The following is a 16,893-nucleotide window of genomic DNA, read 5'->3' as shown; positions in this document are numbered from 1 at the left end:
CTGTGCCCAGAGTGACTGCACGTTCCTGCTGCACTGGGAGAGCAGCTGGCAGCGAGTTCACATGCGGGGATGCTGCTTCCCACCTCCCCTGCCCGGCTGCTTTACCGGAGTGCTGGTAAATGATGCTCCATGTCCCCTGCAGTGGCGATAGAGATCCCATCTACCCTCGGGGAGATCACCTCCACCCACCTTGGTGCTCCGCACGCAATGGCCACCACAGCTCCCTGACCCCCCCTCAATGGACTCTCCTTTACCCGTCCCCCAGGGCTTGCCCTCTGCCAGCACAGCGACATGGCCCTGGAGAGAAATGGGGTTACTGTGCCCAGGGACACAGTGTGCTGCTGTGGTTTGGATGCCTTCAATCACACCATGGGGGTAGGAGGCCTTTCAGGTATTTTTTTTGCAGAGGAAAATCCCCCAGTGCCTCATTTTTCCATGTTTGGCCCCAGATGGCCTCTGAAGCACAGAATGTGGCATTCTGGAATCCCAGATGCTTTTAGGGGAAATTATGTGTTATATAAAGCATCGTTTGAATTTTTTATCTGATGTGCCTTAATCCATGTGGCATCAGGCTCATGCTGAATTGTGACGAGAATCAGACACCACAGCGCTGGCCTATGAAGTTATGCAGCATGTGGGAGCAACCTGCATGTGGTTGGACATAAGGAATTTTAAGAAGGATCCAAAAGGTTACTCCTAAAATCCCAGTCCCGAAGAGGGCTTCCTAGTCCACCCACAGAATGTGCTGCTCAGGTTAGCTGTCACCTATTATTTATGGGAGGATGTCATGAAATGTGAAACAGAGCAGCTCTGTTAGTATCTCTGCTGACAGATAACAATATTCAGGTATCAATGCCATCTCTTCCAAGTAACATCATCTTGTCCCAGGTAATAAGGACAAGAGGTAACTGCCACAAGCTGTGCCAAGGGAGGTTTAGATTGGTTATTAGCAGGAATGTCTTCACAAAAAGGGTGATCTGGCATTGGAACAGGCTGCCCAGGGAAGTGGTGGAATCACCATCCCTGGAAGTGTTCAAACACCTTTAGTGACATGGTTTAGTGGTGGTGCTGGCAGTCCTGGGGTAATGGTTGGTCTTTTCCAAGGTAGCTGATTCTGTTGCTGTATGGTTGTCCACAGAAAGTTGTCCTCTGCCACATGAGACGTTTCAGGCTATTTTCTGAATCCCCAGACAGGAGTGTTCTGGTCATTGCTGCCAATACTGTCTGAATGACTTGTGCACTTTTGACCATCTCAAACAGCATTGGACTCACTCACATGCAACTCATTTGAGCCCCAAGCCTACAAATGGCTCCCTAAATTCTGCCCACTATTATCCACCCTCTGTGGGGAATCTGCAGTTCCCTATTGCAAATTCGAGAGGGCAACCATACTTGCGGCAAAGCCATCAATTCACAGTAAAAGCCTTCAAGTAACAGCAATGCTGTGCAAAAACAGCCTTTGAGAAGCATGTTTCCAAATGCTTAGCAGCAGGATTAGAAGGTTGCTGGCTCTTAACTGTGAGCTTTGCAGATGCTAGGGGCTGGCAAAGCAAAATCTGTATCACATGAAAAAGTTGATCAGGTCTGACTCTCTCCTGCCCTGAGATTACTTTTCTCACTACAAAGCATTTCTCCTCACCAGTAAGTTCAAAGTACATATGGGCATGAAGATAGCGTATTGTTCACCAGCTCAGTGTTCTGCTGAGCAGCCGCCTCGCTTGTTCTCTGTCTCAGGTTATAAACACTGCTGAGAAGCTGAAAAATTTCTCACAGCTTAAATGACAAAATCATGATAACCTACCCTGTCTTACCCTACTGTGAGCTCTACTTTAATAATCCTGTTTAATCATTAAATCACAATAAAAGCAAGCCAAGAAGTAGAAGGTGAGAGCCAAGCCAAGGCGTATCAGGGCACTGCTCAAAACTTGAACTCAGCACTGTTAGCTAGAGACAGAGAAAGCCACATAAAGGGGTAGCAAAGCTGTTGTGCGAAGGGTCAGAAAGATGTGGCAGAAAATTCCTATCTGTTGGGACTGGTTGGAGGAGCCAGAGCCAGCTGTGAGCTGCTCCTGTTAGTCAGGAGTCTGCAGTGGTGCCCTATTTACATCCTTTTCCCAGGAGACCATCTTGTTATCTAACACACACACTCCATTCAAGCCTTGCTATTGACATAGATGCTTTGACTAAACCCTTATGCCTGATGATTATTGAGTGAAACAGTGGTTGCTGGTTATTTTCCAGAATGTTTTACTCTCCACTGAAGGGTATAAAGAATAGGACATATGTGTTCTCTGCCCACCTTGCTGCATATTGTCTTATGATAAACTGATTTTTCCAAAGGAAATTTCATTCAGAGGTGACGTTAAATAAAATATTAAATAAATAAATGGAAAAGCAGGAAAAGAGATCATACAAAAAAAATAAAACCTGAGAAGACACAATGCTTCTGTCACTCAGCTGGAGACACTGAGAATGGGTTAAGCCAAGCCCTGCCTGTAGATGGATCCAGGACTCACACCAATTCCAGCAGGATTATTCGTGTGCACATGCATGCATGACAGAACAGATTTGGTCCTTATTGCTTTCACTTTTCCAGGATGCTCAGTTTATTTGTGCATTTCAAGAAACAGGCCAGTACAGTCAGATGTTCTGTACCTGGGTTCCCCTTCCCACCCCAAAACAGAAATAATTGTATGCTAAAAGCATCACCCATGCCAGAAGATGAGAGAGCCAAATCCTTCCCAAGGCAAAGGACTCACCAGGATTTCACCTGAGTAAGGACTAATAAAAGAACTTCCCCGCAGTCTGTGACAATTTGGCTGAAGAGACAATGAGTCAACTTTGTATTTTCATATCACAAGAACAGAGTGGATGGGAGCACACTCTTGCCTCAGCTTCCTTGAAAGCAGGGAGTGATAGGATTGTTATTGCTGAGGTCATTACAGAATTTGGGTTTCTATGCAGAAAGCTGCCTCATGTTTTGCAGTCTGAAATGGGGCATATTTTGTCTTCATTGTCTCACTACCACATCTTGTAGGATTTGACTGCAGTATGGAAGCATCCCAATGTAACTTTACAGTGCATCATGTTACTGTAGTAACTTATTACTGGGACACCTTATGTTATCTTTATTGCTGCAGTACCTGGTACAAATGTACCTCCGTTTGTCCTCACACACCATTATTACTGCCTTATTCCCCAAACTAATTTACTGCAGCGTCCTGTTGTGCCTTATTGCTGCACTATCAAAATGCTACTTTACTGCAGTGGCCTGTGTTACCTTATTGCTACATTTATCCTGGTATTATTATGTCAGCTTACTGCCACTTTTTATGGCTGCCCTGCTACCATTTTATTACAGTACTCTATGGGACCTTAGCGCTGAGTTATACTGAGAGTACATTAATCCATTTGCTTTAGCCTAATGCTGTCTGCACAGGCTCGTTGAACCTTACTAGTGTGTGTCCTGGTGCTGTTTCACCACAATAGCCATGAATGCTCTGGATACTCTATTATCCAAATAACAGTGTATAGCCATATTTCACAGCCATAGCCCTGTTAAGTATCAGAAGCTTTGTAGCTAGCTTGCACAGCACGGACATTGTAAAAGCTTTCCAGACTGCCTTTCCCTGAAACAATGCCATTTTGCCATTTCGAACATAGAAGTGGAAAGCTGATTTCCTAACTCATCTTCAGGACAATGAGGTAGTTGGAAGACATGGAACTCTTATAAAGCAGCAGATTACTGCTTGCAACACTCAGTGGGATACTGGTGGGTGTACAAGAGTAGCATCGCTTGGAAAAAACAATGTCATTAGAAAGCAATTATTCAAGGATGCAGCTCAAGTGGAAGTAGTTACATGTTGGTATCATCATATGTGAAGTAAAGGACATGTGAAAAGCAGTTCATTCGTGTTCCCAGGAGGAGGTCTTGTCTACTCTCATACTTGTTTTAGAGAAATGAGGAGCAGAGCTTTCTTCTCTCCAGAGAATATGCATCTCTGTCCGCTCAGCTAGCCATTACTGAGCAGATTAGCTTGCACAAGTGTGCATTTAAATGGCAAGCTGTTCAGCATCCAGGCCCCATGATGTACGCCCATATGCATGCTCTCTGTCCATAAGAATTCCCTTCATGTACTCAACAGTTCAAACACAGCATATTCCCAACAGACAAAACACTGCAGCAGCCAACATGACTGTCTTGCAGGAATGGAGCAGGAAAGACAAAGCAGGGTCCTTTGCTCATGGGGCAGTGGCACAGCTCCAAGTTAGTCTGACATTGCTGCTCCCCGCACAGACCATAACCCAAATTCCACCTGTCCCATGCACCTGCATGATCCTCCAGCCCTCTACACATGTGCTTCATGCTGCAGGACACTGAGGAGTAACTCCATGGAGCTACCCCATATCTTTCCCCCAGAGACCTGTCCAATGTCAGGAACTCACTGCAAAGAAGAGACTCCCTGGTAACTTTACTGTCTCTGCTCCTTGCTACACATCAGAGTTCTTTGCTCTATGTATACAGCCCCCTCAGGAATGCTCTGCAGACCAGTTTCAGGGTTTGTAGGCCAGACCTCCCATGGGATATGCCTCCGCTTAGAAGCTGGGCAGCACTTGCAGTAGATTAGCTTGTGGTGTGAGCAGTTGTTGGTTTACAGAGCTCCAGTGACGGATAGCAATGATGGGTTTGACACAGATAACATCAACAAGGCTCTGAGAAGAGCCAGCCTTTGCCTTTTCCTAGGGACAATGTACAGGGACACATATGAATGCGCATGAATGAGCCTGTTATGCACCGACTTGCTATTACCCAAGGGGACCCATTGGTTGGGTGGGTAACAGAGGACAAATGTGCCCTGCAAAGTGACAGTTTGGAGGGAGGCAGGACACCACACGAATGTACAGGTACATCCATGATGGTGCTGCAGTCCTGGAGCTCACTGTGTGTCATGTATGTGTAGGATGAATTTGGTCTAAAGACCTCAGAAAACAGTGTTCATGGGAATAGGCGTATGTAAAGAGCAAATACAATACTCAGTATTCTACTGTACATTCATGCAGGTGTAGAGGGTCCTAGGGACCTTAGGTATTTTATTAGGTAGAAATTTTCGGGGGGGAAAAAACAAAACAGGTATCAAACAAGAAATGTTATGGGTAAAGAAGGAAGGTCCTTCTTCTGATAAACTATGCTGGCCTGATTTTGTGCATATATAGGCCCAAGATATTAGATTAATACTTGCTTCAGAAGTTAATACTGCCAATAGCCAGCTGTCTACTTAGCTAGATGGTTTTGCCTAGGTAGGAATGCAGACTTGTAGCCATATAGCAATTTCTACCACCTGCACAAAAAGCCAATTTGCCTTGGCATGAGTGAAATGTCAACCAAGAAAAAATGTCTGTTTTCACATGCGCTTCGGATCTTAACTGCTTGCAAATTACAGGAGGTTTTGTGTCACTAAGTCAGATGAGTCTTGAAATGTTCATATGTAGGCAATACACTGCATGTAAATACAGTCCATTTTCCTATCTGCAGCTAGGATACATGTTTTTTTTTTTTTAAATTAAAGTCACTTCACATCTGTTCTCATTCTACCCTCCATACTCCCAACAGTTTGAAACAAGTTACTGGGTCATCACTTGCAGTTGTATTCATGGGCTGTAGGTCAGATGAGTTTTAGCGGAAGTTCATTTCCTCCAGTGGTACAAGTGCACTCTTACAAGGGTGCTTCTCGGGGGACTCAGTTACCTGAACATTATACCACAGCTGATTGTGATGCTTTTTAGGAAGGGCTACCTGGCACCCAGTGCCCTGCCTGTTCCCACCCTGCTTCTGCTGATGCCATCTCCACCAATTCCCTTCTCACTGCAGAGTGAATTTTAACACCTGCCCACATCAGAGTTTCCTTTCCCTGTACACACGTGAGCAGATTTCAGCCCTCTGTGATTGGAGTTGGAGTCTAATTTTATCTACTCAGAGTAAAGCTTGAACATCCATCTTTAAGTATGTAAAACATTAAATAAATAAAAAATCAAATACAGTATAAAACAACTCACTTTTAAATACTATGCGTGTGTGTGTGTGTGCACATTACACATTGAAAACATGACTTTTTGAGCATCAGGCAGAGTCTGACCACATTTGTACTACGCACACATGCAGAGCAATTCCACCGACAGAGGATTTGCACCAGGATCAGTCTGACTCAATGGGGCAGATCCTCAGGTGATGAAAACCACTTGTGCTCTCTTGACTTCAGCTGAGGATCTGGCCATCATCTCTGGGCATGCTACATGCTATTGGAAGGACAGTGAGTGATGAACTTAAATGTGCCTTTTTCTTTTCCGTTGCTTTAAAGGAGGAGAAATATACGAAAGAAAAACAAAGTTAAAGTCAATGAATTTTCAGGAGAAGTTAATTTGAGATTTTGTGAGAAGGAGAAGCAGCTTTCAGCAGATGTTTTATTGGATCCAGACGGCCGCAAGAAAGGGAGCAAGTGAGATTGCAGCCATGTTTGTGCAATGAAGAGAAGAGATGAGGGAAAAGTACCTGTCTCTCTCAACTCTTCTTTCCCTAAGCTGTGGTTGGGTCTGTTCCCTTAAATAACAAGACAGCAAGCCCTTGCCTTGTTGACCTTCTGTGTACAGTGAAGTGTGCTCCTCCAAACCCTGGTCAGAAACAAAGTACCTGCACAGAGCTCAGTGTCCTGTGCAGGCAGGAAAGCGTTGATGTAAACTGTGACGAGAGGCGCTCCCCTGGTGCATGGCTCTGCTTGTGCTCACTCAGGCTCTTTCCCTGCAGGGATCTGTTCTCCCTGGAATGCCCCATCCCCAGCAGCGGTCCCAAGTGTCCTTCCCGTGGGGTGGTAGGCTGAAGCCGTCAGGAGGACTGCATCAGGCCCGTGAGACGCTTGCTCGCCAGAGACTTTCCCTGGAGGGAGGGACAGACAGACAGACAGACACAGAAGAGACCAGGAGGTGTGAGTGATGCTGTGGATGGTTTGACTGCAAGTAACAGGCAGGTGCCTTCCCCCAGGGCTGCCCATTCTGGCTCTCCCAACAGGGAGGCAGGTGATGGGGAATGAGCAGACCCCCAGCATTTTGGGTGCTTGTGATTTTTGCCTCAGGCAGGTAGTTTGGCAAGGAGGGCTTGTGGCTAGTGATGTCCAGGTGGCTATAGCTGAAAGCTGTTTCCTGGGATGCTGTTTCCTGCGACACTGTCTCCAGTTACCTGGGAACTGGTAAAAGCAAAGCCCTGTCCTACACTCACTGCTATTCATCCTGCCCAGTGCTGTCCTGCCAGTGCCAGGCCACAGCTCCCATGCAGAGCACTACTCCAGGTGCAGAAGAGCTGCAAAGTCAAACTGCTGTGAAAGCTGGGATGTCCCTTCCACAGTTTGTGAATCAGTATCACCTGCACAGCATCCATCAGAAATACATCTATTGGAGAAAAAGCTCAGCCTGTGCCTGTCCTGTCACCACCCCACTTTGACCTCTCCTTGTTTTCATGTGTCTTGGTCACTGCTTATCCACTCCTGCCTGGCCTCCCTGTCTTCCTCAAGATCTCCCCCAAGCTACCACCGCAGGTTCATGGCCGTGGCAGCCTTGCTTGCATACTGCTGGCATCCACACGGGCTTTGTCACTGACTGGCAGGAACAAGAAACAGGGAGAAGGTCACCTTCACGTCTGGATCCCTTCACTGGCTTAGGCCATGCAGCTCCTGCTTTTGGGAGCAAGGCAGGACCTACAGCTGGTTTTCTCCATTTGCAGACTATAGGAAGGGTATATCCCCACAGGGGATACTGATGGCTTTGCAATTACTGATGTAACAGTGAAAAATTGATTCAAGTACTGCAGCAGTTGCTAGGTTCCTTTAGTGAGCTTTCCTCTTGAAGGAAGATTTGTTTTTCTTAAAAGAAAAAGAAGTCTTGGTTGAAATAAACATCCAGGGAATACCAGAGAGCTGTGGAATACCTAGGAGCTCTTAAACAAACTCCTCTATGTTACTATATTTAGCCAAGCTTTCTTTTGCAATAGAAAGTCTTAATAATTGCTGTTCGAAAGAAAGAGCCACAAAAATAGCAACGAAAACAGACGATACAGTGAAAATGAGTACATGCAAAACGCAGGAAAATCTGAAAGGTTAAATTTACCAGGTTATTTGAAATAAGCCTTATTTAACAAGTTAACATTCTAAGAAAAAAGAAACCCCACACTCTGATTTCTAATCTCTTCTCATTTAGGGCTGTTCCAGCAGGATGTAACAGTTCCCTACAGAAGCCTCATTTCGTTACCCAGACGTGCACCTTTTGTCACATAATTTGCTCAGCTGCACAAAGACACATGACCTGATCTGGCCACATTCTGTACATCAGAAGTTGGCTGCTGGAAACACTGTCATCATTCAGACTGTCATGCCCAGGACCAGAGAGCAACAGTTACAGCTCCGTGGCTGCTCCATCTCTACAACAGAGCTCACACCAAGGGCATGGCTCACGAAGAACCAGCTGCCTCCCGGAGCTCCACAGACATGCCAGTACCGCTGCCATTTAAGGCATACGTGCTTGCTTTCACTATAAATCTAATCCTTCACTATTATTATTTTTATATGTAGTTCTGGGAAGCTTGGCCCAGTGCTGCCCCAGAGGTAGCCAAGTCTGTGGGGCAGCATGGCAGTGCTTGGGGGGCTGCAACTGTGGCTGTCATTTTGCTGCTGTTGAGTAACACCAGAGAAAGAATGGTAAGGAATTATCAATTCCTGAATCCCATTTATATGAAAAAAGAAGGGAAAGATGTGGATTTTTTTTTTTTTTTTTTTTTTTAGAATAACGTGGCTGGTTTTAGAAAAAAAGATGTTAGTTTTCACCTAAATTTGGGTACATCCTTAGGAACAAAAAAACCCAAGTAAGCCTTGGGTGTGTATAATGACTGTTCAGGCAGACTAACTAATCTGTGGCACGCTGTTCCTCTTGTTATCTCCTCACAGGCAGGCGGCTTGGGGGTACGCCAGCTCCCTCATCAGGGTCCAACCGGGGTGAGGAGTAAACGTTGCTCCACAACAAGCCCGTTTCAACGTGCACGTGTTCAAAGCGGGAACAGGGTAATGCTGGTGCTGGGCTGGGCTGGGCTGGGCTGAGGGGACAGCTGGCAGAAAGGCTGCCTTGGGGAAGGTGGGCAGAGCTGATGGCTGTGGTTTGTGCAGAGCAAAACCTCGCTCACAGGTTTCCCAGTGGGAAGCTGCTTCCAGTCACGGGCAAAGGTGGAGGGCTTCATCTGCAGCCCCCCCATCCTGAGGGAAAGGTGTAAGCCCGGGAACACAGATCTGATGGCTGGCTCTGCAGCAAAGTTTCTGCCTGCAGGGTGGGATGAATCCCAAGCACGGAGCCTGGCTGTCTGGGAGGATAACTGCACCGGGGAAATGTGAGGTGCAAATCAGCTTCGTGTGCACAGATGGGTGTGAGAAGCTCCATTTCAAGACAGTGAGAAGTAGGCAGTGATGCTGTCTGCTTGGCTGTTGTGTCCACCTCTGTGATATGACAGATGGCAAAAGGATCCCTGGAATCACATACAGGGATTAAAGCTGTGAAATTTTTGCCTGCAAGTGAGAGAGCACTGGACTGTAAATAAGTGTAAGATCCAGTTTTGCTACCAAATAGGCACACTGATGTAGGGGGATTTTGTTTCTACCCAATGCGGAGACAAGCATCAGCCTCACAGCGTGAGTCTGAGCAATATCAGTATCTGCAGGGTAGAGGTGAGTGGGATGCAGACACTCAGTTTGGGATTCTCTAATTTTAGATATCCTCATTAAAGAGGATCATAGAATCACAGGATCAGGGAAAAAATGCATTGCATTAGGAAAAACTGGTATCTGTTTCCTGTTACTAAAAAGAACAACAAGGGAACAAAACATTGTGTTACAGGTGGAAATGCTGCATGGGTTCCAGGATCCACTTGCCAAGGTAAATCAACATGACTCAGTTGCCTCCACAGAACTGCTGCTGATTCACATCAGTTGAGCGGCTGGTGTGGGCATCTCTGTTTCAGGTTTAGCCCTCCAGGGCTTCTTGGGCACAAAGTCCAGCAGGAGACACAAGAGGTTTGTGCTAGCTGACTGATAAAAGTCAAAGCATAGCACACGTGGCAGCTCCTTTGGGATGGTCTGGCAGCTTACCCCCAGAAGCCAGCACCCACCCCAGGACCCCAGCCTGTCTGTCCAAGCCCCCTGCTCCTGCTTGCCATGGCTAAATCAGTTCATAGTTGGGCACAGTACATGCCAAACAAGTTCAGACCTGAGAAGCCATGTTGGGTCTCATCTGACACTTGGCTGGGATTCCCTCAGGGGGAATTCTGATGGAGTGAGGAAGTTTCGGATTATTACAGTGTGAAAGTTTGGCACTAAGAACACCTAGTTTCTTTAGAAAGTTTCAACCAGAATACATGATTTTTTCCTCCCACACATCTTTGTTTAGCATGAAACCAGTGGCTACCCACACATTTCTACCTCTCCTTTCCCCACTGAAGGAAAATGTCAACAACTCCTGCCCTATTTCCAGGAGAAATTTCATCTAAGGTGTTTTGGCAGGGGATTTGGAAAGCATATGATTTCAAGCTCAGCACACAACAGCGCTTCTTTTACTTTGTCGTATGCATATGCTGAACAACTTAAGGCAAGGTAAGAGTGGATGTAAGGAGTAAACTTTTTACATGGGGTCTAAAGCTTATAAAGAAACCCCCAGCCCCCCAGCTGCAAAATATTTGTCACTACTAATTAGGGTTACAACAATTACAACCCCAGACTGTTGTCACTCAAGCAGCATAGCACAAGCAGTAGGGCATATGTTGTAGGGCATATGCTGTGTGTCTTGTTGGATGCAAGAAGTCTTTCTTTTCTCTCATTCCCTGCAAGCAGCTGAGCTGTAACACAGCTTTTAGGCAAGGATCACGTGCAGCTTCACTATGTCTTGGTAAAGGTAATGTCCAGTTCTCTTTATGCAGCTGAAGGAATGATTATTTTTTTACCCCTGAGCACTGACATGATAGGAGCCTCAGGTTTTAGAGGCAGTGTAAAATCTGAATTTCGAGTAACCTAAGGTAATTGTTAAAAAACCTTACGAAACTGCCCCCCCAATCTGATTTCTAAATATGTGGTGCATCCTACTGCTTGGCTGCATGTCAGGCAGAGGACCAGACCTCAGCACCTGCGGACCATCAGGGCTCTCACTGAGGCACAGGGAAGTGAAGTTTAACCTGTAGGTCACAGGAGATACTCAGCATCTTTGATGGCTGAGCCTTTGCTGAGCAGCTACTAAACTAAAGTGTAAAATGCAATTAGCAATTATTTTAATGAAGCAGAATTCAGCAATTTAACATAGGCAAGAAGCCAAGTAAGAGGAATAAAAATATGTCTGGGATTTGACACAAAAAAGGAAGACAGCATTCCTTTCATACCTCCTGTACGAGCCAACGGAGTTTCCATCTTGCTCTTTGCTTTTATCTACCAAAACCAGCACTTTGCACAGTTGGGAGAGAAGGCAAAGGCTGTGAACTAGCTTTTAAAAATAATTTTAAATAGAAAGTTTAGTTTTATCCAGTGCCTGTGGTTTCACACAACATTAACGTGCTCTGCCCAGCACAGAGTGCAGTTCGTGTATCTAGCATGCGGGCATTCACCACCACCAATATGCACAAGCCAGCACTCCCATGCATGCCATCAACAACTTACCTGAAGACCCAGACAGGATTTATTCCATAGGGAGCTTTGTGGATACAGTGACAAGGAAGAGGGAGTATGTGGGGAGCTTCTGTTATGGCAGCACAGGCTCCCCTTTTGCCATGTCAATTAAAGACCAAAGTGCTTTCATGCTGACTGTTCACTTCCATGCTCTCCAACCACCAGCTTAGGACTTTCTCTGGTCTAGCTGGTTCCACTTCTTGCTTTCTAGCCTTCTTTTGTGCTCAGGGCTACCATTTTCCCAGCATGCTGCCCAAACTGCCCCAGCCAGAAGCATCACCTTCCTGAAGGAGAAGCCATCTCATGGGGATCTGTGTTGTTGCAGCCCTCTGTAAGACCTTCAGTAGAAGCCTGGTGCTGGTCTGCATCTCCGCTGGAGATGAGCAAAGCCCATTGGCTTCAGTCTAAGTTTTTCCACATGGTGACAGCACTGCTCAGATTTCCTTCTAGCTAACAGAATTTTGGCAGTGGGCAATGTCCTGCCACCAAACCTTACTTCTGAAGAAAGAGATTGCCATGGCACTAGCTCTACCAGCACTGTCTGGTTTTCAATGTTGTATTATGCTTCAGATCTTTGGGAAATTTAATTTTTGTGTCAGTTTAAAATTATCTTTTTTATTAGATTTTTTTTCATTAAAAGATACATTGCAAACATAAGATAAAGTAACAAATTAATGAAGTTAAATATGAAACAGAGTTAAAAACATAAACAATACAGAAAAATAACTTAGTTTAATGCAAAATAAACACAGACACATAAACTATGAACATAACATAAATCAGCACACAAAATATAGTGGGCAATACCACTGGTTATGCACTGACACTGACTGGAAATAGCAGTGGCAAAGTGGCTGAAGAGGGTAAGCAGGGGAGCATGCAGAATGCTCACCCATTCTCACCAGCACAGTCCCACAAGCTACCGCCTTGGGCGCCACTCCCCTTGTAAGGCTTGACTGACAAGTTACCTGAGTTTCTTGCCATTACTACTTACAGTGGAGCTGAGCAGCCGGGGGCTGGGTTCCATCTTATATCAGTATGGGAACAGTTCAGAGCTGCAGTCCAATTAAAATTGGTATTGTCCATACCCATTTTATTTTGTAGGGATTTCCTGTGCTTCCTAAGTGGGCCATTGCACTTTGCTTTGAGAAATACCAGCACACCACTGCATTCAGCACAAACCAGGCACAAGCACCATACTCGCCCACTCCTAGAACAGCTTCAGAATGGTTGGAGCTTTCCTCCACCATTCCATCAGCAGCATGAGGAAGATCCTCTTCTGCTGTGGAGCAACCTGTGCTCTTTGCATCTGAGAATGTGTCTGAGCCAATTGTGGCATCATTTGAAGCAGCTTATGGACGTCTTGCCCTTACCACACTGAAGGAAAGCACCTCAGCACAGCCCTGCCAGCTGGGCAGCCTGTGGCTGCAGGACCTGTCCCTCCCTCCAACAATAAGAATGGGAAGACTGAGGCACAGATGGATCACTACAGCCAGTATATAATGGTACAGTTTCAAGCCACCTCAGAAAAGGCCCTCATTACATGTTGCAGGTCTAGCTCACAGCAGGATGTGATTCTGTTCTTCCCTTTGTGTACAGTGGACTCGGGTTGTTTAACTGGCTTCAGTGGGACTGGGAACCAGATGTGTAAATATCTTGCATAGTCAGAGGAAAACAGAAACACCACTGAAATATCAAACCTCTCTGCAGTGTCAGAATTACCTTGGCTGAAATCACAGCAGAGTCTTAGCCCATCCACCCTCCCAAATGTCTTGCCTAAGGTCCTGGGTTGGTATCTGCAGCTAGCAGCTAGAACTCTCTGTAGTGAGTGGTTGCTGACTTTTATCTTCCAGAGTTTGTGTGTAAAGGACAGTAAGTATATCCTGAACTCTGTATACTGCCTTTCATCCAGAAGGATCCCAAAGCATTGTGCAGACTGTACATACAGGGATCACTCACCCAATGCTGGAAGGCAGCTGCCATTCTGCACCAGCAGCACTACACAGCAGTGTTTTTAGGAAGGGAAGAATAACTTACCCATTAGAAATGATGAATACTTATCTTTTAAAGGAGCCCCTGTATACAGAACAGACTAAACAGCATACATGTAACATATGGAACCCACTGCTTACCAAACCAAGTCAGCTAATGTGATGATACCAGGAACAGATGTGACGTACTGGAGCATGCAGCAACTGGTCAATACAGGCCATGCACCCGGTCCTCTCCAGCATTAGGTACTGACACTGACTGGCTATTGCAGGTAAGAGAATAGTCAGAGGACAAGCTGCAAATGCTGACTAGATCCCCTCACATGCTGGATACATTCTGATGCTTTCCACCACCTACGTGATGCAAGTACCTTTTCCCAGTAAAAGCCAGTATTTGCTAATGACTGGAGTAGTGCAGCAAGCACATTTTGTTTTAAAGAATCTTTCCAAAGACAAAAATAACCCTTTTCCCAGATTTCTTTCCTTGGTGTCAAACCTAAGAAACATTGGCATTCCTACAGCCTTCCCTTCCAGCTGTCTGTTCTGATATCTACTTCACCAGCATCTCAGTGTATCACCTTTTTATACTTTCCAGTTTTGCAAACACTATTCTCTACCCACAATGGCTTAAACCTTTGTCTTTCAGATGTTGGAGGTAGTGAATACTTTCCGTGCCTTCAAATGCTGTTATCTATTTATGCAAGCTGGTAGAGCTGGGAAAGTGAAAAGTGGGAAAGCTGCTAAATGTATGACAGTTTTATGAGATTATCAAGGAAACAGATAAAAAGAGAGTCCTGGTGATATCAGGTAGCAATTCTTTCTTCAGCCTTATGCTTTCTTCACTGTGTTCATGGTTAGTATTTGTAACACATCACAGTGACACACAGCTGTGCAAAATATCACACACTTCACCTGAGAAAGATAATATCCCACCAACACTTTTAATGTGTGACACCATACTCATGAATTAAGAACAGGACCAGGACAGTCAAGTGTGACTTGGACTCTGACTCAACAGCAGACAAACTGAGAGGATGTAAAAACCATCATAAGGCAGTAGCTGTGGCCAAAGGATGTAACTGAGGATCAAGAAATGAGAAAAGGATGGCAGGGAAGAGCAAGGGTAACAAACACAGAACTTGAAGACAAGACTACTAAGAGCATCTAGGAAGGGACAGCCAGACAGGCAGGCAGGGTAGACACCAAGACTTTCATACTATATAATGCAAATGAACAGATACACATGGGACTGAAACTAAATGTAGGACTTCAGATTTGTCTAGGTAGTGAATTGAGGTGCACTTACAGTCCTGAGCCAAGGATAGTTCAGTACAAAATAAGAAAAGATACCAGAAAACTAAAGCAGAGGAAAGGCTATATGAAAATGCCAGTTTGCAGCACTGCAAGGAAAAAGAGGGTGTTTCAGGTTCCAGACAGAAAGCATCCTGGCCACTAAGCATTATAACTATATCAAATACAAGATCTCCAGCTGTATTCTTGTTCCTGGAAAAATCATTCTTGCATGAGAAACCTACAGTGCTTCTGGATAGGAATACAAACCCACCCTGCTATTGCTAATGCAAGGACTACAGCAGCTCCTGCTTACCAGCTTCTGGTTACTGCAGCGCTGTCTCCTATGGTTAATGAAGCTGAGCCAGTCTGCCAATTCAGTTATTCACTATGCCTGGGAACTGAGACAATCTTGAGTCTTCATTGACTTGCTGTCCCATACAAAATGTTCCATAATGTCCAGGATTCTTTAAAGTAAGCTCATTAGAAAACTTTCATTTTGATCTTCTTAATCTAGTCTACTTCCCAAGCAGCTCAAACACAGACCATCTCTATTCTCTTTCTGCACTAAGTTGAATTTACTACTTGGAAAAGCTCCCTGCTTTTTCATACCTGACTGCTTGCTACATTTCACACCTCTGTATCTGATGTCTTCTACTATGCTGACTTTAAAATAAATCTGAATCTTTTAGTCTCATGACTTACTTACATTTCCTCTAAGACTTAACACGAGGGCTCCTTTTCCTGTCAAGTATTACACTCTTTACCAACTGTAACAATAAAAGCTAAAGTGAAGCCTGTAGCTCACCACGTGCAAGTGTAGGATGTAGGCAGCCATGACAGGCCTGTGCACATCACACCTCTGCATACGCTGCACTGTACTGTTATAGCTTGAGGAAGAAGGCAGGGAAAACACAGGGAGAAGGACTTCCCACAGACTCCAAGAACCAGTCCAAAGTATGGCATTTGCATCTTTGCCCACCCTGTCCTGTGCAGCACTCTCTTGCTGGGATGTTGCTTTTGCCTGGAGCTGCCAGGTGCTGCCATTGCTTGGGCTGAGTTTCACAAGGGGCTCTGGCCAGCAAACACCTCTCACTGCTCCCAGGTAGTGCAACTATTCTCTCTGTCCTCAGAAAGAGAGGCACAAAAACTTCTTTACCTTCTTCAGGTAGTCCCTGGACTTTTTACATGGGCAAGTAGTAATAGAACAAGGGGGAATTGCTTTAAACTGAAAGAGGACAGATTTAGATTTGATATAAGGAATAAATTCTTTACTATGAGGGTGGTCAGGCTCTGGCACAGGTTGCCCAGAGAAGCTGTGGCTGACCCCATCCCTGTCAGTGTTCAATGACAGGCTGGATGGGGCTTTGAGTAATCTGGTCTAGTGGAGGGTGTCCCTGCCCATGGCAGGGGAGTAGATTTAGATGAGCTTTAAGGACCCTTCCAACCCAAACCATTCTATGCTAACATAATAACAAACACTAGGCCAAGTCAGTTGGTTCAGACAGAAGTTGTGAAAATTCTGAACAAAAACTGTATCACTGCTCTGGCCACTCTCCTGTCCTTGAAAGCCTGAAGACTGAGAGCTCTGATCCTCTCGAAAGCTGTACATGTGGGCACACCTCTTGTTCTTGGAAGTGTCAGCTGGGAATAAAACACAGAAATCTTCTCAGCTTTGAGTCACCACCCTGATACTGAGTCAGGAATTTTAACGCCAGTTTTCTTACATGGGAAATTCCTTCCTTGAAATATAGCAATTTTAGAAAAGTTTGGATTCAGCTCTGAGTATCATGGTCCAGGCTTATCTAATCTACCTACCAAGGCTGGTATCTGTAGGTAAAATCCCTGTTATTAGTGAAGTGACCATTGCTGCTTTTAGA

The 16,893-nt window shown here is 45.3% G+C and overlaps 1 protein-coding gene across 2 annotated transcripts in view; it reads right to left on the bottom strand.

The window, feature by feature from the left end:
* Positions 1-2,405: 2,405 nt before the first annotated feature.
* RGS6 (regulator of G protein signaling 6) overlaps positions 2,406-16,893 on the bottom strand; it is a 140,490-nt gene continuing 126,002 nt past the window's right edge. Inside the window, exon 17 of one of the 2 annotated variants that reach the window (XM_061376384.1) lies at positions 2,406-6,928. In XM_061376384.1, the coding sequence (XP_061232368.1) occupies positions 6,878-6,928 (51 nt within the window). In that variant the 3' untranslated portion in view covers positions 2,406-6,877. The remainder of the gene's footprint in view (positions 6,929-16,893) is intronic. The other variant, XM_061376385.1, reaches the window with a different exon arrangement.

The sequence above is a fragment of the Neopsephotus bourkii genome, unplaced genomic scaffold (genome assembly GCF_033783945.1).
Source record: "Neopsephotus bourkii isolate Nb327-2 ecotype Australia unplaced genomic scaffold, CSIRO-AGI_Nbou_v1 NB_1707, whole genome shotgun sequence".
NCBI lineage: Eukaryota > Metazoa > Chordata > Aves > Psittaciformes > Psittacidae > Neopsephotus > Neopsephotus bourkii.
The sequence above is the reverse complement of the archived record's forward strand: the minus strand, read 5'-3'. Positions and strand labels throughout refer to the sequence as shown.